Source organism: Trachurus trachurus, assembly GCF_905171665.1.
Source record: "Trachurus trachurus genome assembly, chromosome: 17".
NCBI lineage: Eukaryota > Metazoa > Chordata > Actinopteri > Carangiformes > Carangidae > Trachurus > Trachurus trachurus.
In genome coordinates this window covers 32,641,903-32,660,907 of record NC_139900.1, presented here as the reverse complement: position 1 = coordinate 32,660,907, position 19,005 = coordinate 32,641,903, and the positions used below count along the sequence as shown (strand labels likewise).

The 19,005-nt window shown below is 40.8% G+C and overlaps 3 protein-coding genes across 4 annotated transcripts; all 3 read left to right on the top strand.

Annotated features, from left to right (window-relative positions):
• Nucleotides 1–1,894: 1,894 nt before the first annotated feature.
• On the top strand, nucleotides 1,895–2,686 carry ccl20a.4 (chemokine (C-C motif) ligand 20a, duplicate 4). Its single transcript, XM_083990595.1, has 4 exons — nucleotides 1,895–2,017; nucleotides 2,173–2,281; nucleotides 2,400–2,480; nucleotides 2,597–2,686. Exons 1-4 carry the CDS (start codon nucleotides 1,942–1,944, stop codon nucleotides 2,634–2,636), a joined length of 306 nt encoding a protein of 101 aa, XP_083846721.1. The 5' UTR covers nucleotides 1,895–1,941; the 3' UTR covers nucleotides 2,637–2,686.
• Nucleotides 2,687–7,261: 4,575 nt separating this feature from the next.
• Nucleotides 7,262–14,689, top strand: capn10 (calpain 10). The gene is made up of 13 exons (XM_083990616.1): nucleotides 7,262–7,541; nucleotides 8,082–8,315; nucleotides 8,873–9,004; nucleotides 9,125–9,321; nucleotides 9,491–9,720; nucleotides 9,800–9,941; nucleotides 10,611–10,777; nucleotides 10,880–11,136; nucleotides 11,231–11,433; nucleotides 12,108–12,363; nucleotides 12,839–13,032; nucleotides 13,122–13,167; nucleotides 13,545–14,689. Exons 2-13 carry the CDS (start codon nucleotides 8,172–8,174, stop codon nucleotides 13,572–13,574), a joined length of 1,998 nt encoding a protein of 665 aa, XP_083846742.1. The 5' UTR covers nucleotides 7,262–7,541; nucleotides 8,082–8,171; the 3' UTR covers nucleotides 13,575–14,689.
• A 166-nt stretch (nucleotides 14,690–14,855) lies between these two features.
• eif4e2 (eukaryotic translation initiation factor 4E family member 2) lies at nucleotides 14,856–18,863 on the top strand. Of its 2 annotated transcripts, none has more exons than XM_083991974.1 (8): nucleotides 14,856–14,967; nucleotides 15,817–15,928; nucleotides 16,021–16,155; nucleotides 16,320–16,424; nucleotides 16,512–16,664; nucleotides 16,764–16,900; nucleotides 17,551–17,626; nucleotides 17,725–18,863. In XM_083991974.1, the coding sequence occupies exons 1-7, from the start codon at nucleotides 14,948–14,950 to the stop codon at nucleotides 17,597–17,599; spliced, it is 711 nt and encodes a 236-aa protein (XP_083848100.1). In that variant the 5' UTR covers nucleotides 14,856–14,947; the 3' UTR covers nucleotides 17,600–17,626; nucleotides 17,725–18,863. The 2 variants fall into 2 exon arrangements, with proteins under 2 accessions (XP_083848100.1, XP_083848101.1); XM_083991975.1 differs by having other exon boundaries at nucleotides 16,764–16,904.
• Nucleotides 18,864–19,005: the final 142 nt, after the last annotated feature.

Genomic DNA, 19,005 nt, shown 5'->3' with positions numbered 1-19,005 from the left:
ATTTGTCTACAAGAGTGTTTTGGAGTTGTTGGATTGTGTATTTGACGAGTTTTGAGGGAAAGACCGGAAATACTATGAGCATGAGTAGCATTTGCTGAGCATCTCATATCTCTGCCTGGCCAGTCTAGAAACAGCTCGCACCAACAATTAAAGATAACAAATTTACCCCTAAAACTATAGAGATTATGACAAATTTGCCAAAATGTTGAAATACCCCTTTAAGGTCAAAGGTCAAGGTCAAGATCTCACCCATAATTTACTGTAAGACTTTGCACAACAACTACAACACCATTTGAACACACATACAACTGTGTGACAGTAACTCCAGCATTGAGAATGGTTGTTTTTTTTCATATAGGCTATGTCATCATACTGTATATGTGAGTCTTATTACTGTTGTGTTGATACATGTGTTGCTGTGTATGTTTAATACTAAAACATGATATATTTTGAATGGTCTCAACTTAAATATTTGACTTAAATGAATAATGAATAACAATAAATACAACTGCACTTGCTCCTGGACATCTAATTTTATTATTCCTGCTAATGAATTTGCATGTTTCCTACTGTGACATCTCAAAATGTCGGCTATGAAAAGTGAACTTTTCCAGAGACTGAAATGTGACACCATGCATTTTGTTGAAAAGTTTAAATGGAAAAGATAAATGATTTGATACCTTTCAATAGTTGATTTTACCCTGCGGATGAGAGTGCGTCACCGTAGCTGCATATTTGCATTTCACTCTTCAATACAGTGGCTAATAATAAGTCTGGATGTTGACTGGATGGTGGGACAAAGTAAACAAAGCCTACATGTGGTCATATTGAGAGATAAAATGGCACGTCAACATTGCTTCATGGTGTTGTCTGTTTGCAGCAATAAGGTCAGCAGGATGCTGTGAGGTTTGGGTTGGATGCTTATCGCACAGGGTCTTGTTTGCAACTTGTTTCTTGGAAACAGGTTCTCAATAAGATAATAATCATCTGCTGATCTCTGATGTGGTCAGTTTTACAGAAGGGTTAGGGTTAGTTTTTCTCATTCTGCAGTCACTCCTCATTTCAGTCAAAGCAGCTATAGTACGCTATATAACGAGGTATGATAATAGTTACGTGAAAACAGCACAAATGTGAAAGTAGCGCAAATGTGTTATTGTAATTTATTTATTTTTCTATCATTTGGGTGACCCATTTCTTTATCGTATTATATTGTATTATGTTATGTTATGTTATTATCATGAGTTAAACAGAATCTGCAGAGTACCTATAGCTCTCAAATAAAGTACAAAAAACAATAACAGTGAAATAAAGTGAAGAGCATCAATATAGTGAGAAGCAAAAAATATTGTAACAAAGAGGTTGTCATGTCATTGTGTCCAATAGTGTTTATATAAGGAAAGAACTGCATTTCTTCACATAAACTGTAAACTGTTTTCTTGTCTGTAACAACATCTATTGCACGTCTGTCCGTCCTGGGTGAGGGATCCCTCCTCTGTTGCTCACCCTGAGGTTTCTCCTGGTTTTCCCTGTTAAAAGGGTTTCCATGGAGTTTTTCCTCAGTGGATGTGAGGGTCTAAGGACAGAGGATGTTGTTATGATGCCATGTGAAGCCCTTTGAGACAAACTGTTTGTAAAAACGGGCTATACAAATAAAATTGCCTTGCCTTGCCTTGCCATTTAGCATCACGTGTGTGGATAAAACATCTTTTGATTTCTGTCATTGAGCCACAGAGAAGGGGGTTTTGTGCCAGCCTGCTAGCCTGTGTGTGTCGTATTTCCTGCTTGACCTGGATTACAGTGGTATTTCCAGGTAAATTGTTCTTGCATTTCCGCCTCTCACAGTATTTAAACCTCAGTGCCTGTGGCAATATTTACCAGTTCATACCATCAGAGCATCTTGACCAGAAAACTGATTGACAGCTGAAGAGGAGCTTAGAAAGAATGGCAAAGCTCGCTGTGTTTGTTTCTGTGCTGCTGCTGGTGGTGGCGCAGCTGGAGCTGAGTGAAAGCAGTACCTGTAAGTATGACTGCAGTGATTTATTGCACATGATTATTCATTCACTATTGATTTAGTAGAACACATGGGATGTTTTTGTCTAGACTTTGCTAATTAAATATGTTATATGGTCTTTTTTTTTTTGGCTGAAATGCTTGTGGTTGTCTTTTGTAAAGATCCTATGAAGGTTTGCTGCACACAGTACCAGGAAAAACCAATTCCAAGGAGATTAATAAAATACTATGTAATCCAGGACACCGGTTTCTGCAACATTGAGGCAGTAATGTAAGGAATAAAAATCAAGACATGTGGAACAACACACTCTACAATAAAGTACTGTGTGTGTGTGTTAACCATTGCCTCTGCCATTGTTGTGATATTGTCTTCCATTGTCTCTGTACAGATTTGTGATGAAAAATAACAAACCTGTATGTGGAAACCCTAAATCAGACTGGGTGAAACCTATCATTGGGATGGCAAACAAGTAAGTTAATTTCTCTATTCAATCTCAAAGTCTCATGTGTCTGTACTGGGACAGCAACATTGCAACTCATCACTTGTATGTGAATCTATCTAATGTTATGTCTTTTGTCTTTTTAGACACCAAACACTGGGCAACATCTACATTGGAGGTCACTGACACAACACAAAGTTACCCAAGATGATTTTTATATATTATTTTAAAGTCAGTAAATGGAATATGTGGCAATTAAATACCAATAAACTGAGTATTTCAAAAAATAATAATCATTTGTTGACTCTAAATATTTGACTGCTTGTACCTGATCCTTTCAAAATCCTTAAAATGTAATTTCACCTCTAGTTGGGTAAAAATATTTTTGGTAAAGTGAACAAATTAGTTGTGAAGTACAGTAGCTATAGGCTACTCAATAGGACCCAAGGAAATCAGTTTTGGCAGGCGGACACCTTCAAGCCTTTCTTTACGGTTACCTGCTTTCTGGTGTAGAAGAGGGAAAGAAAAGGGACATAGGAATAATAGCTAGAGAGGATGGTGCAGAAGGAAAGGGGGAAACATAAGGAAATAAATTGAAAGAATAAGATAAAGATGGAAGGAAAGTTGTGAGGCTAAGCAGACTTTCCTTCAAAAGACAGTGGGCTAAGAGGAAACACATGACTTCCCCATCTTAAATTAATGTACTCTAATAGATAAACTCACTGATATTGAAAACCTACCCCTAAGACTATAGGGATGATGGCAATGGGCGAATTTGCCAAAATGTTGAAATATTCCTTTAAAGTCAAAGGTCAAGGTCAAGATACCCATAATTTAAGACTTCACACAACAACACAATTTCACACAAATAGTGAACACACTGCACCATACAACTGTGTGACAGTAACTCCAGCGTTGAGAATGTTTTGTTTTGTTTTCCATATACAGTAGGCATCATATGTCATCATACTGTATGTGAGTCTTATTACTGTTGTGTTGATAAATGTGCTGCTGTGTATGTTTAATACTAAAACATGATATATTTTGAATGGTCTCAACTTAAATATTTGACTAAAATGAATAATGAATAACAATAAATAAAACTGTACTTGCTCCTGGACATCTAATTTTATTATGAATTTGCATGTTTCCTACTGTGACATCTCAAAATGTTTGCTATGAAAAGTGAACTGGAAAATGGAAATGGAAAGATAAATTATTTGATATCTTAAAATAGTTGATTTTACCCTGTGGATGAGAGTGCGTCACCGTAGCTGCATATTTGCATTTCACTCTTCTTCAATAGTATACAGTGGCTAATTATATAATAAGTCTGGGTGTTAACTGGATGGTGGGACAAAGTAAACAAAGCCTACATGTGGTCATATTGAGAGATAAAGTGGCACGTCAGCATTGCTTCATGGTGTTGTCTGTTTGCAGCAATAAGGTCAGAAGGATGCTGTGAGGTTTGGGTTGGATGCTTATCATACAGGGTCTTGTTGCAACTTGTTTTTTGGAAACAGGTTGTTCTCAATAAGATAATAATCTTCTACTGATCTTTTATGTGGTCAGTTTTGGCCAGTTTGTATTATGGCACAGAGGTCCAATCATATGTAATAGTTTTTCTGCCTCATTCTGCAGTCACTCCTCATTTCAGTCTTTCAAAAAACAGCTTCTCTTGAAGGAGTACGCTATATAACGAGGTATGATAATAGTTACGAGAAAACTGCACAAACGTGAAAGTAGCGGAAATGTGTTATTGCAATGTATTTATTTATTCATTTTTCTATCACTTGTTCTCTGTTCAGCAATCCCCCCCCCCCAGATATTTTCAATATTGCTATATATACTATAATCTGTAATGATTTTTTGGGGGGCATATGTATACAACTCATTTTTAATTTCAGTGTTGGGTGGGTTCTTACAAGCCCTTGCGGGTTCCTTCTTCCATCCTGTGCATCATTCTTCTTTTGTTGTTGTTGTTGTTGTTTAACAAGCACACAAATAAATAAACTAAACTAAAAACAATCTTACTAACTGACTAATTTCTTTATTATATTATATTATATTATATTATATTATCATGAGTTACATAAACAGAATCTGCAGAGTACCTATAAAGTACAAAAAACAATGACAGTGAAAAAAAGTGAAGAGCATCCATATAGTGAGATGCAAAAAATATTGTAACAAAGAGGATATCATGTCATTTTGTCCAATAGTGTTTATATTTAAGGAAAGAACTGCTTTTAGCATCACATATGTGGATAAAATATATTCTGTGCATTGAGCCACAGAGAAGGGGGTTTTGTGCCAGTCTGTGTGTCGTATTTCCTGTTTGTTTACAGTGGTATTTCCAGGTAAATTGTTATTTGCGTTTCCGCCTCTCACAGTATTTCAACTTCAGTGCCTGTGGCAATATTTACCAGTTCATACCATCAGAGCATCTTGACCAGAAAACTGATTGACAGCTGAAGAGGAGCTGAGAAAGAATGGCAAAGCTCGCTGTGTTTGTCTCTGTGCTGCTGCTGGTGGTGGCGCAGCTGGAGCTGAGTGAAAGCAGTAAGTATGACTGCAGTGATTTATTGCACATATATAGCCATATATAGCAGTGAAAGTGATCAATTAATATCTTTAGCCCTATTATTGTAGCATAGCTTCTATTAGATATGACTACCAGGATCTCTTACTCGAGACATGGTTGCACTTTTGTATTACTGTCATACTACTGTATTGTATCTGTATTATTACTCTAAAACTGAACTGTAAACTGAATGCTGCTATTTTATAACATGTTTTTGTTTTTATTTATTGTTATTGTATTTGTACTAGGGAACATCTAAGTATGGGACAACGGATAGAAATTAGCCTTAATGAACTTGCATTGTCCCACCCCAAATAAAATTGAATTGAATTGAATTCATTCACTATTGATTTAGTAAAACACATGTTTTTGTCTAGACTTTGCTGTAGCCTATAGCCTATGTGATATGGTCATTTCTTTTGGCTGAAATGCTTGTGGTTGTCTTTTGTAAAGATCCTATGAAGGTTTGCTGCACACAGTACCAGGAAAGACCAATTCCAAGGAGATTGATAAAATACTATGTAATCCAGGACACCCGTTTCTGCAACATTGAGGCAGTAATGTAAGGAATAAAAATCAAGACATGTGGAACAACACACTCTACAATAAAGTACTGTGTGTGTGTGTGTTAACCATTGCCTCTGCCATTGTTGTGATATTGTCTTCCATGGTCTCTGTACAGATTAGTGATGAAAAATAACAAACCTGTATGTGGAAACCCTAAATCAGACTGGGTGCAAACTATCATTGGGATGGCAAACAAGTAAGTTCATTTCACTATTCAATCTCAAAGTCTCATGTGTCTGTAGGCTACTGGAAGAGAAACATTACAACTCATCACTTGTATGTGAATCTATCTAATGTTATGTCTTTTGTCTTTTTAGACACCCAGCACTGGGCAACGTCTACTACTGTACATTGGAGGTCACCAACACGACACAAAGTTACCCAAAGTTACCCAAGATGATTCCTATATTTTAAAGTCAGTAAATGGAATATGTGTGAATACCACTAATTCGAGTATTTAAAAAAAATAAAATAATATGACTCTAAATATTTGACTGCTTGTACCTGATCCTTTCAAAATCCTTGAAATGTAATTTCACTTCCAGTAGGGTAAAAATATTTTTGATAAAGTGAACAAATTAGTTGAAGGTTGAAGGAAATCAGTTTTGGCGGGCGGACACCTTAAAGCCTTTCTGTACCTAGGCTAATTGCTTTCTGGTGTAGAAGAGGGAAAGAAGGGAATAATAGCTAGAGCAGTGGTTCTCAACGTGGGGTCCGGGGACCCCTAGGGGTCCTTGAGAGATCTGAAGTGGGTCCCCAATTTATTTCTTGAAAATTTACCACTTTTTTTCTGGAAGTTTTTTTTTATTTTACCATTTTTTCTAGATTTTTTTTTTTTCCTTTTTTGTTTTAGAAATTTTACCACTTTTTTCTAGAAAATTTTTACTTTCTTATTTTGAACATTTTTTACGAGACATTTTACCACTTTTTTCTAGAATTTTTTTTATTTAAATTTTACCACTTTTTCTAGAATTTTTTTTTAACTTTTTTGTTTTAGAAATTTTACCGCTTTTTTCTAGAAAATGTTTACTTTTTTTATTTTGAACATTTTTTACGAGAAATGTTACCACTTCTTCCTAGAAATGTTTAAATGTTTTTGGAGAAATTGGACCACTTTTTTCCAGAAATTTCTCTATAATATTTCCAAAACTTCACGCCATTGGCCCTAATTTAAAAGTATAAAAAAGTAATCTTCTTCAAACAAATATTTGTGTATTTCTGGTGTTTACTTCTAAATTTGGTCCAATGGGGGTCCGTGGTCTAATTTGTGTCAATTTAGGGGTCCTTGATGTACAAAAGGTTGAGAACCACTGAGCTAGAGGATGGTGCAGGGGGAAAGGAAGAAACATAAGGAAATAAATTGAAAGAATAAAATAAAGATGGGAGAGTTGTGAGGCTAAGCAGACAGACAGTGGGCTAAGAGGAAACACATGACTTCCCCAGCTTAAACTAATGTACGCTAATAGATAAACTCACTGATATTGAAAAACAAGGAAGTCATTAAATATTATTGTTTATTATTTATTATTATTATTATTTATTATTATACTGGAGCCAGCCCTCAGCAGCACACACACCACAGCCTCCAGTAGGTGGCAGGAGTGTTCAGCTCAGCAGCGCAGGAAGGATTCACTTTATGAATGAAGCGCTGGATGTGCGGCCGGAAGTGTTTTCATACTCCACGGGATGATACGTTACTTTGATTTGGTTTGGATACAACTGTTGTTGATAACGACGTGTTTGGCGTCGTGGGTTATGAAAAGTCACCGTGGTCTGAGCTCAGAAACTATGAGGAGATGAAACGACATGGAGATGCCACAGCCTTGCAGCAGCAGCAGCGCTAGCCAGCAGATGCTAACGACAACGGCTAGCTGCAACTGTCAGGCTACTAGATAAACAATGACAGTAAAGGAGGAAAAGATGATTAACAGCAGAGAAAGGTAATAAAAACAGAGAGCCACACGATGATCTGACCTGTGACCAACATTATATGTCAGTATGAGGGGCGGTTAATTCGACTTTTCTCTGTATTTCACTGTTATTACGGTTGTGTTAAATACAATACCGTTAAATGTGAATAAGGCGAAGAATAACAAAATATGTTTCCCCCTAAAGGCATCTTTTACTTGCATGCTATCAACATCAGTACACCCTGTAACCCTGCCTATATGATACCATATATTACATGTATAATAATAATTATTATTATTATAAAAAATAGAGGTTAAATCTCTACTTTACGTTTTAGAATAGAATAGAATAGAAAATACTTTATTAATCCCTAGGAGGGAAATTCAGATCGTCCAGCATCTTAAATAATCTAAAATAATATGATATAAATGATATAAAAAGTAAAAAATTGCATTGTGCATCTTAATGGCAGCAGGAATGAACCTATCATCTTGTCACAGAACCACAAAATATCATAAATATCTCATGTAAGTTATGTTTTGCTTGTTTGTTATTGTTTTGTTTTTCAGGTGTGATACATAAAATGTACATGGGGTCACTGACCCAGCAGCAGGTTGGATCCAGGTTGAGCAGCAGCAGCAGCAGCAGCAGCAGCAGCCATGAAGGGAGAGGGCAGGGCAGAGGGTGGAGGCCAGGCTCTGTTTGAGGATCTGGACTTTCCGTCTGAAGACGCGTCATTGTTCTCTGACCGCTCCACACCCATCGCCAGGCTGCAGGGAAACATCACGTGGAGGCGGCCACAGGTTAGATCTAGTGTCAAGGGGGAAATGGGAAATCCCACAGAGAATCCCTCATGTGTTTGTCTTTGTTATGGGTTGAATGTTTACATAGTGTACGCTCTATTGTTATTGTGACTGGGGAACTTACATCACCTGCCACAGTTTTATTTGTTCAACCACGGAAGGATTTATTTATTTTCTATCTTATTACTATGAATAAGTGGTTCAGAGCTATTTTTATGTCTATCATGATACAGTACAATCCAAAAAATGACAACATAAAAAACAACATTGCACACACCCTGTCTTTGATGTTAACAACTTCCTGCAACAAATTCCTTAAAATCAGCATTTTTGCTAGCCTAGAAATTTAGCTGCACCCTAGCGGCAGCAAATATATTTGCTCCGTAGGTGGGTCTAGAAACGAGCCATAGGAACTTGGATTGAGCCGAGGTCTACCAGTCGTTGCCAGACTATACATTTTAATGATATAGTCTGGCTTGTCAGGCTACATTTTTGCCCAATTAGGCACTCAAAACCTACGTTTTCTTTTCTTCTGTATTTCAATTTGACACCACCAGGAGATCTGCCAGTCACCAGTTCTCTTCCCTGACAACATCACCTTGGGTCATGCGAAACAAGGCTTATTAGGAGACTGCTGGTTCCTCTGCGCCTGCACCTTCCTGCTCAAGAACAAACATCTATTGAACAAGGTAGAGCAACAACTGTGCTATTATTTTCATCTTGAAGATAACCAATAAGGATGCCAGCTGTAGAAAAGGTGTTAATACATCCTGAGACGCTGTGGTGACTTATTCCATGATTCTCTGCAGGTGTTACCCCCAGACCAGCCTCAGTGGGGGGACAGCAGGTACAACGGCTTCTTCCAGTTTTGTTTCTGGCAGCAGGGACACTGGATAGAGGTGACCATCGATGACCGCCTGCCCTGCGTTCATTCCTCTCTCTGCTTCTCACGCTGCCACTCCCCCACCGCCTTTTGGGTAGCTCTATTGGAGAAGGCGTACGCCAAGTAAGTGGCCTCAATTTCCCTGTCCTATCTCTCAGTTTGATCTATCATGAACCTGGATCAAGGACAAAAATTCTTGGTATTATTTTGGTATGTTTCAATGACTTTGTTGTGCATTCCATGTTTAGTAAAGTGTGGAAATCTAATCTCTTGCCCCTTCCCTTCCCTCTAGGTTTCATGGCTCATATGAGCGGCTGTGGGCAGGTCAGGTGTCTGAGGCTCTGGTGGATTTGACCGGTGGTCTGGCGGAGCACTGGAGTTTGGGAAACACGGGGTCAGAAGAGCAGCACAGACCAGAGCAGGACAGCGACCAGGTCAGGAGGAGGAGGCTGGACCTGAACCTGCTGCACCCTGTGAAGGATGACTGTGCATTGAGCTGCTCCACTCACAGCAGCCCTGCAGGTAGAGAAGTGTTCCCCTTGCAGATAAAAGACGACTTTTGATCCACTGTCACATAACATTGTTTACCTATTTGTTCCAGGTGCAAGCGAGCTCGGTCAGTACCATGCTCTGACTGTCATGGAGTGGTTGGATGTAAAGACGGTGTCGGGGAACGAAGTACGGCTGCTCAGGATCAGAAACCCCTGGGGAAGGTGCTGCTGGGGAGGCACCTGGACAGCGAGGTAGGCAGCTGTCAAGATTTGTCTGTTGTCTATGTGTGTAACGTCAGAATGAGTTTATCAAAATCCACACTGCAAAAACTCAAAATCTTTCCAAGAAAATTTGTCTTATTTCTTGTCAAAATGTCTCAATTTTAGTCAAAACTAATCTCTTTCCACTTAAAATAAGACTCATCACCTAAAAATTAACTTGTTTTTAGATATTTTTTACTTGTTTCAAACTAATTTTCACTTGAAATCAGTAGAAAAATCTGCCAGTGAAAGCAAGTTTTTGTGCTTGTAATAAGAAAGAAAAACTTGCTCCACTGTCAGATTTTTCTACTTATTTCAAGTGAAAATCTGCTTGAAAAAAGTAAAAAGTGTCTAAAAACAAGCTGCTTTTTAATGTGATGAGTCTTATTTTAAGTAGAATGAGATTTGTTTTGACTAGAAATGACATTTTGACTAGAAATAAGACAAATATTCTTGGTAAGATTTTGAGTTTTTGCAGTGATACGTCCACCTTCTTGACTGAAATGCTTACCATACCAATCACATTAATGGGGGTGATGGGGCTGCAGATCTGAATCACTGCCATTAATATGACCTATGTGTGTCTGTATCTGTGTGGAGGTTCAGACACTGGGATCTAGCCGTGACCTGCATTCAGTCTTTCTACCTCTCTCTCTACAGTGGTGCAGGTTGGAGCACTGTGGAACCGGCTTGTGTTTCGGATCTACAATCCAGGGTGGCGGAGGGCGAGTTCTGGTTTGATGAGGCTGAATTCATGTCCCAGTTTGATGATGTCACAGTGGGATACCCCGTTAGTGAGGATGGACACATAAAGAGCATCTATACTGGTAATTTCCTTATTTTGTTTAAGAGGATTTTCTACTTTTAGCCTCTAATTATGACCTTAGTGGCAGTATTTTTCTCACCCTGACACCTCTCCTCTCTGGCAGGAGGTCTGCTGGAACACAGCCATCAGCTGGCTGGTCGGTGGATAAAAGGGCACTCAGCTGGTGGTAGCCGGAACAGCAGCAGCTATGGTACCAACCCCAAATTTTGGCTGAAAATGAGTGAGAGAGGAGAGGTCCTGGTGTCCCTGCTGCAGCATAGGAAGTGGAGAAACACAGAGAAATACGCACAAACGCCACTTGAGGACAGCAAGAACACAAAGCACCAGCACTACCAGGCTACAGCTCTACACATGTGGAAGGTTTGTGGCATCTTCCGCTTCGAGATGAATGATGCCGTTGTGTTTGGTTGTGGATTTGTTGTCAGTTGAGGGTTTATTCTATCACTGTTACCAGGTGGAGAAGAAGCGTTTTAATCTGAATCGGATGTTGAACAAACCTCCATGTGCTTCTACTCACTGCCATGCTTATGAGAGAGAGGTGGTCCTCCATGTGCAGCTGGAGCCTGGATACTACCTGCTGATCCCCAGCACCTACCAGCCAGAGGCCGAGGTCCGCTTTCTCATCAGGGTCTTTTCCTCCTCCCCCGTATCCCTCAGGTAAGGACCAGTTAATGGAAAAAGAAAAGTCAATTCCAACTTTCGAAATGTTCATCTAGTTAATATTTTTTCCTACAGAGCCCACAGGGTCATTGAGTAAAAATATTATAATCATGCTTCCAGCTATATGTATATATCTATCAATCTATCTACTGTATATATCTATATATGTATATATGTACCACATACAGTATATGAGAAAAACTGTGCCCGGTTGGGATGGGTGCTGGATCAAAGGAGGGAATACTAGAAAAATGAAGAAAGTCCACACACCATAGAAGCCCCCTTTCAACAAGGATTTAATAGCAATGTGACGTTTTGAGCAAAACGCTCTTTTTCAAACTGCTGTGTTACAATACAGACAGAAAACTGCTCAGTATATGTCAGAAGTTCAGAACACAATGTTGAACAATATTGAACTTCTTTTTGAAACAAATGACAGTAGTGACACCTGCTGGTCAAATTGAAAAACAACCTTAATAGAATTAACTAATAAAATAATAAAACTTTCAACCTCTTTAACTGTAGGAAAGAGACATAAAACCATTAACCAACACATTTTAGAGAAAATGTTCCGACTGTCATGTTTTATTATGCAAAGTGCTGTGTTTGTATTATTTGCAATGTTTCCAATTTGATTATACGTGACCTAATAATGTCTGTGTCCTCATCAGTGCCCTGAAAAGCCCAGCACCTTCACTGCCATTAACAACAGATGGTGAGTGGGAGACCAGTTACTTCCGGGACTCGTGGGTGGAGGGAAGGACGGCTGGAGGAAGTAGGAACTTCCTGTCTCACTGGGAGAACCCCTGCTTCCCTTTTACAGTGTGTGACCACCCAGCGGTGACGTCAGGAGTGAATGTCAGGATTGCCCTGCAGCAACACCGCCCTGACACTAATCTGCACCCTATTGGCTTCCACATTTACAAGGTCGGTTAAACATCTAGAGAAGAATGATGAGACGTATCAACACGACTCCATAATGTTTACTGTTTTTGTTAGTTGTTAAGGTGTCTGAGTTTGTCTGAAGGTCAATATTGGAAAGGCTGTTACTGTTACCTTTAATTGCTGCTATGCTTCATATAAGAAGACATGAATGGAGTAATTGCTTTAGCTAGGGAAGATTTTTTGATAAGAAGATATTTTCTGTTATTTGTTATTTTATTTTATCTGGTTCAAAGCAGCATCGGTGCACAATAAAATAAACACAACCAAAGAGCCAATACAGAATCAACACAATACAAATGCCATATTGTATGTATACATATTAATTTTGTTGTGTTGAGTTCAAGTAAATGTCACAATGTTACAAGTACCAACAACTTATGAAATACTTAAAACATTTAATTGTAAGGAACTGTACTTACTATCCCGGTATCTGAGTTTGACAATATACTGTATCCAGATCCCAGAAGGAGCATCAGTGCAGACGACCCCAAGGGACCAGGATCCTGTGGCCAGTTGTGTCCCCCACTCTTACATGCAGGATGTCAGTCTGGCCTGCAGTCTTCCACCTGGAGCTTACACAATATTACCATCCACTTATGAACCTGACTGCCCAGCAAACTTCACCATCAGCCTTGCTCGCAGAATACAGAGGTTAGGCCTATTCCTGTTTTAAAGTTCTGGTCACAGTGTTGTTATACAGGTTATGGCAGAGGTAATAACTGTGTATGTGCCTCTTTCAGGAAGGTGGTGAAAAGTCAGGAGCAGCTGGGGAGAGCCATTCAGGAGGTCTGTATGATTTAGTGCTCATAATGACAAAATAAAGTGGCAGCGATCTGATCAGTTGATTAATTGCTGAAATCACTTTTGAGCAAAAAGATCAAACACTGGTTATAACTCCTCAAATATCAAGATTAGGATATTTTCTATGCTTTTATCACTATAAATTGAATATCGTTGGGTTTTGGCTGACAACACACTCAGTGTAGGTTGACATTAAATCCATTAAAGCTCAACAAATGCAAACCCTGCACCAAAGGCAAATAGGTGCAGCAAACTGGATGTGCACATAGCCTGTATTCATATTTTAATGTCTGTGACTGTCGTCAGAAGATGGCAGCACTGAATAATCCCTCTGTTTTACTTTGTCCTTCTCTGGTTGGCAGGTCTCTCACATCTCTGTGATGCAAAGCTAGTTCTGTGGGACTGTTGCTGCTCCACTGACGTGGGCTCACCTCCCTGTGCCTCTTGGCCCACGATGAAAGAACCAGCTCTCCCATACACTCTCACCGTACAGGCTCTGTGTGTGTGTGTGTGTGTGTGTGTGTGTGTGTGTGTGTGTGTGTGTGTGTGTGTGTGTGTGTGTGTGTGTGTGTGTGTGTGTGTGTGTGTGTACCATGAGTGGCTGAGAAGGCAGGCAGATAGAGAGATTTAGTGGGAATGTGTGTGTCGGGAATCCTAGAAAGCCTTTTATCCTGAGCCGCTGAGGCTCAGGGCTGATGGGCAGCCACACACTCATCGGCGATTAGGACATCAGAAGTTGTCGGTGGGCTGGGCTGCTAATGAACTATGACGGGACTGGCTGGTGTAAACAAACAGCAGCCATTGAAGAGGGCCGCCACTGCTCTTCCTCATTCACTCACTGGTGCGCCTGCCGTCCCGGAACAAAGGGCCCTCTCATGAAGGTCCTCGGAGAGGCACAAGGGGCAAGGGGTGAGGGGATGGTCTCCACCAGCAGAGCCAACCAAACCACACCACACCATACCGTGCCATACCATGCCAGAGCTTTTATCCCAACCCTCAACTCCAGACAATCTGCCACTTAGCTAGCTTGCATTGTTTGTCTCTGGACGCAGACACAGAGTTTTCTCAATCCTTCATCCCCCAAAACGTGCTCACCATCCTGACTGACACTTAAGTCAGATTGAACCTAACTCCATCCTCAACCCCACCACCTCCCCTTTTGTCCCCCTAGACTCGGTCCACAGCCCTGCTTGGACCTGAACACAACCACCGTTTGAAGGACCGCAAGAACAGATGACAAGCGGGTGGATGGAGGGGATGAAACAAGGGATGCGGCACATCAGAGGATGCCGGTTCGTGTGAAGACGCCGCCAGCCTCTTTTTGTGTTGAGGCGGCTGTATGTGTGGTGCTGTGTCCTGCTCATGCCCATGCCTGTGTGTGCAGAAGTCACAGGGCTTCTGATTATTCACTGGAGCAACAATTAACAGACTTTAAAAAGCCTTCTGATCAGAGTGGTACTAGTCTGGTACTCGGCTGTATGAGATCAAGTGTGAATAAAGTGTGAAAACATAACTTGCTGCTTTCTTTTTTATGTGATCTTGAATTTAAAATATCTAACTTTCAACTACACGTGTCCCTCCAGTGAGTGTAAAAAACACACACAGTTTGTCCAAACCTGTGACACCCCAAACCTCTCCACGCTCATCCCCACGACCAATCAGCACATGGCGTGCGCGTCCACCTCGCGTCCACAGTGCGCGCCGCCGTTCCTGCGGAATTCAGGAGGCTGTGGTCGGACCCCGAGAGGCTCTCACCTAGAAAATAATGAACAACAAATTTGACGCGTGAGTAATGAAAAGTTTGTGTGGAGAGTCTACCGGAGAGCGTGCTGCTCGTCGCGACTGCATATCCACCGGGGAGCGTTAGTGTTAATGAAAAGCTGTCGCGTTGCGTGTAAAAAGAGAGGTGTGTCAGATTCATTGCATGGTCCTGCATGCTCTGTGGGGCTTATAAATCCACACGACAGCCAGGTCCGCATAGACAGGTGCATATTAGACAAGTGCAAGCAACAACTGGGGGTAAACAGTGATTTATAAGCGGAAACGCGCCGTGTGGGTACGTGTAGCTTAGCTTGGCGGAAGACGCGCAGGCCCCGAGTCCTCGATGTTGTGGTTGTTTAGAGGCCGGGGAAGGTGCGCGGAGGCTGGGCTCAGGCTAGACTCCCATGCCGCCCTCCCCGAAGCACGGAGAGATATTATATGTGACAGCGAGTTGAAGGCGATTCATGTCCTGGGTAGTTAAAGTGAACGTGTGCACATGTGTAGTAGGCTATAAACTGCACATATCTGCAGCTCACAGAGTAGAAAGTACATAAACTCAGTTGTTTCCCAGAGCTGGAAGTGTTGCAATAAAAAGCAATGATTGCAATGAATTGTTCCTCCAAGAGTGTGTCAGTTTTAGCTTTGATGCTATTGTTTTGTTTACTTAAATACACGTCACTGTGGCACAGTTGAACAGCACAACAGCTGCTTCAAACATTATCATAATATTATATACTAATGGCATGTAATCATTTGCAGGACTTTTACCATTAGACTGCAATACTTCAATCAGTGTGGTCCCAATAAACTGGCCTCACAGTGCAGTACTAGCTTGTCACAGAGGTTTATTTATTTTTATTTTGTCAAATCCAGTCTGAAAGATGATGACAGTGGAGACCACGACCAGGACCAAGGCTCACCGAAAGACAGTGAGAAGGAAAAAATTGAAGACGAGGACAAGGAACAGAACGCTTCCAAGAAAAAGGTGAGCCTGTTGAAGAAAAAAAAAAGACTCACAAGCATTTACCGTGTCTTAAATTAATTGTATGGCTCACTGATGTTTTCCTCTGTCTGCAGATGGTTGTGCCAGGGGCAGGAGAGCACCCTCTTCAATATAACTACACCTTTTGGTACTCCAGGCGCACCCCGGGGAGACCGGCCAGTACTCAGAGCTACGAACAGAACATCAAACAGATTGGCAGCTTTGCCTCGGTATGTTGCTTTAGAGAGAGCATACACACAGCGGATAGGGAGGGGAACCTCTTGTAGCTTTTGTTTATCACCTTAGCCAGATGTAGCCCTAACCTACAACTGCAAGCTCATGCTGACTCATTCTCCTGCTGTTACTGATGCAACCATTTCCTCTCCTTTCTTAGGTGGAGCAGTTCTGGCGTTTCTATAGTCACATGATCCGGCCAGGCGATTTGACAGGCCATAGTGACTTCCACCTTTTCAAAGAGGGTATTAAACCTATGTGGGAGGTGAGTGCACACATTCGCTGAAAGGTTGTACACTTGGGGATGTTTCTACAAAGGTTGATTCTGAAACCCTGCGTGTGTTTTGTGCAGGATGATGCCAATAAGATGGGTGGGAAGTGGATCATCCGACTGAGGAAAGGCCTAGCATCTCGCTGCTGGGAGAACCTGATCCTGGCTATGCTGGGGGAGCAGTTCATGGTGGGAGAGGAGATCTGCGGGGCTGTGGTGTCAGTACGGTTCCAGGTAAACCCACCAACAGACACCTGTTGAATGTAATCCCGCACTACCCGCTCCAATATACTCAGACATGCTTTTCTCTCTGTTCATGCGTCTTTTCCACAGGAGGACATCATTTCCATCTGGAACAAGACGGCCAGTGACCAGGCGACCACTGCTCGCATCCGAGACACCCTGCGCAGAGTCCTCAACCTGCCTCCCAACACCATCATGGAGTACAAGACACACACAGACAGCATTAAGTATGTATGTCTCCACGATTTTATTATTTTCTTCTTTCCAACCTCTCCCTCTCTCTCTCTCACACATAAATGTTTGCATGCTCACAAAGTATAAATAGCTCTAATGTCTCACAACATAAACTGATCAGATGTATTTATTTATTTGATGAAGCCACTTGGATAAGGGGCGAAACATCTTCAAAGACAAAAAACTAAGTCCAGTTGACTTGATTCAGTTGCCTAGAGATGCCTTTGACCTGGACAAATGAGAATTTGCACAGACAGATGTATTTATAAATCATTAATGAATCATTTTTTTCCAAGCTAAAACAGGATAGATGACATCTTGATTAGCATTTGTCTCTTTTTCATGACTTTTACATGAAAACAATTGTTACAGTTTGACACATTGCTTTCTTTGAGAATTTTTGTTTGATAAAAAAATGTTTCTTGATTAACCATTACAGCTGTTTTTCATTGTCAGATTTTGGTGTAATGTAAAAGTAAATCAGAACCCATGTATTGAACTTCCTGCTCCATGTGTTTTTTGTAGTAAATTGTTGCAGATGTGACTTTTACCATTTCTTACCATTGAAAAGGCACAAGTATCTAAACACTTGGCTTTCTGTATAATGAAAGATGATGTGCTGCATCTGTATCCATCTTATCAGAGCCTGGGAAGACTTCCATGGTCTGGTGAATGCTAGTGGCGGACGTTAGCCCCTCACACTGAAAACCTTTGCAAGGGTAAGTTCTGTTGCTACATTAATTCAGAGTGAAAGACATAGTGATGTGCTTTGTGTCATGGTGATGTGACATTGTTTGTCTTTGTTTGCGGTATGTAGGTGTGTATATGTGATGTGATGAGGGGATGACCAGTCCAGGGAAGGATTCCTCTGCGTGAGTTGGCGCTGTGATCTGAAGCCAGAGTAAAAGTCAGGAACAGAGGCAAGAAGACCATTCCTTCTGCGTGTCAAATTGGTAATGAACAGAAAAGTCTTTCAAAAGGACACTGAACCAAGACGATGAGAGAAATGTGCGTTATTTTTAATCAAACAGAGGAGAAGAAAGCCTCCCTTTTTTATGTTTCGTAATGCAAGTTGTAACATCTGTAAACTTGCTGCCAGAATGGGAGGGGGCATATGGCTGGTGTTTGGTCATTAGCTGTTAACAAAGTGTACTTGACAAATTCAAGAAAAACAATAACAAAAGCCAATCTGTTATAATGAGAGATCTGATTTTATTGCTTAACATAACATCACACTTCCTGCTGTCAAAGTAAGTCCTTGTTAATCTGTTTTATCGGGACTCAAACAGGGTTGCTGGTAGATGTTATTTTATTACAGTGCTGTATTTTATCTACAATTCCTCTGGTCATTTCGAACTAGAATGATTACTATTATTGTGTGCGATATATTTGTAAATACAGTCCACTTCAAAGATCACTTAATTGAATCTGCAATGATTCTCCATCTTTGACCTGGAAGTTGAATCCCAAAGGATGAGGGCCATCCTGTGTTGAGCAGAAGGTTGTATAACCGGCATCTAAAAAATGGACTGCCAAGCTGCCTAGATCACTGTGCCTGGCCTCGAGCCCGACCCAGGTTTCCCTTCTGTCTTGTTTTGTCTTAACCCCGCCTTGAAGTAATCCAAGGGTCGGGCTCTGCTTTAATGTCCTCAGCAAAGGTGTATAGGGGTCTTGAAACACTGACCTTCACTCCTTTTCCATTTTTTAGTACGAGAAATGAAACTGGGCCCAGGTTCAGGGCCTGTGACAGTTTTTATTAATTCTTCGGGAGCATTTTTTGGAACCATTTTTAAGAAGGCGCCTATAGTTTGTTGAAAAACTGTAATGCTGGCCATGTTTGGTAGCGTGATGACGGGTGCAGGTGTGTGCGTGTGTGTCAAAATTGAAGAAACACTGTTGGATGTACACCTGATGGATTATATAGCAATAAATGTCAAATATGCATCTGCTGCTAAAGTGGTTCATTGTCACTTTCTTTTACAAACGGACATTGAAGCTGAACACAAGTTTGTTGAGGAAGGTGCTGCTACAGGAGCCATTGGTGCTCATGCTGCAGTCTCTCTGTACCCGACTGGTGTGTCTCAGCAGTTGTGGTCCA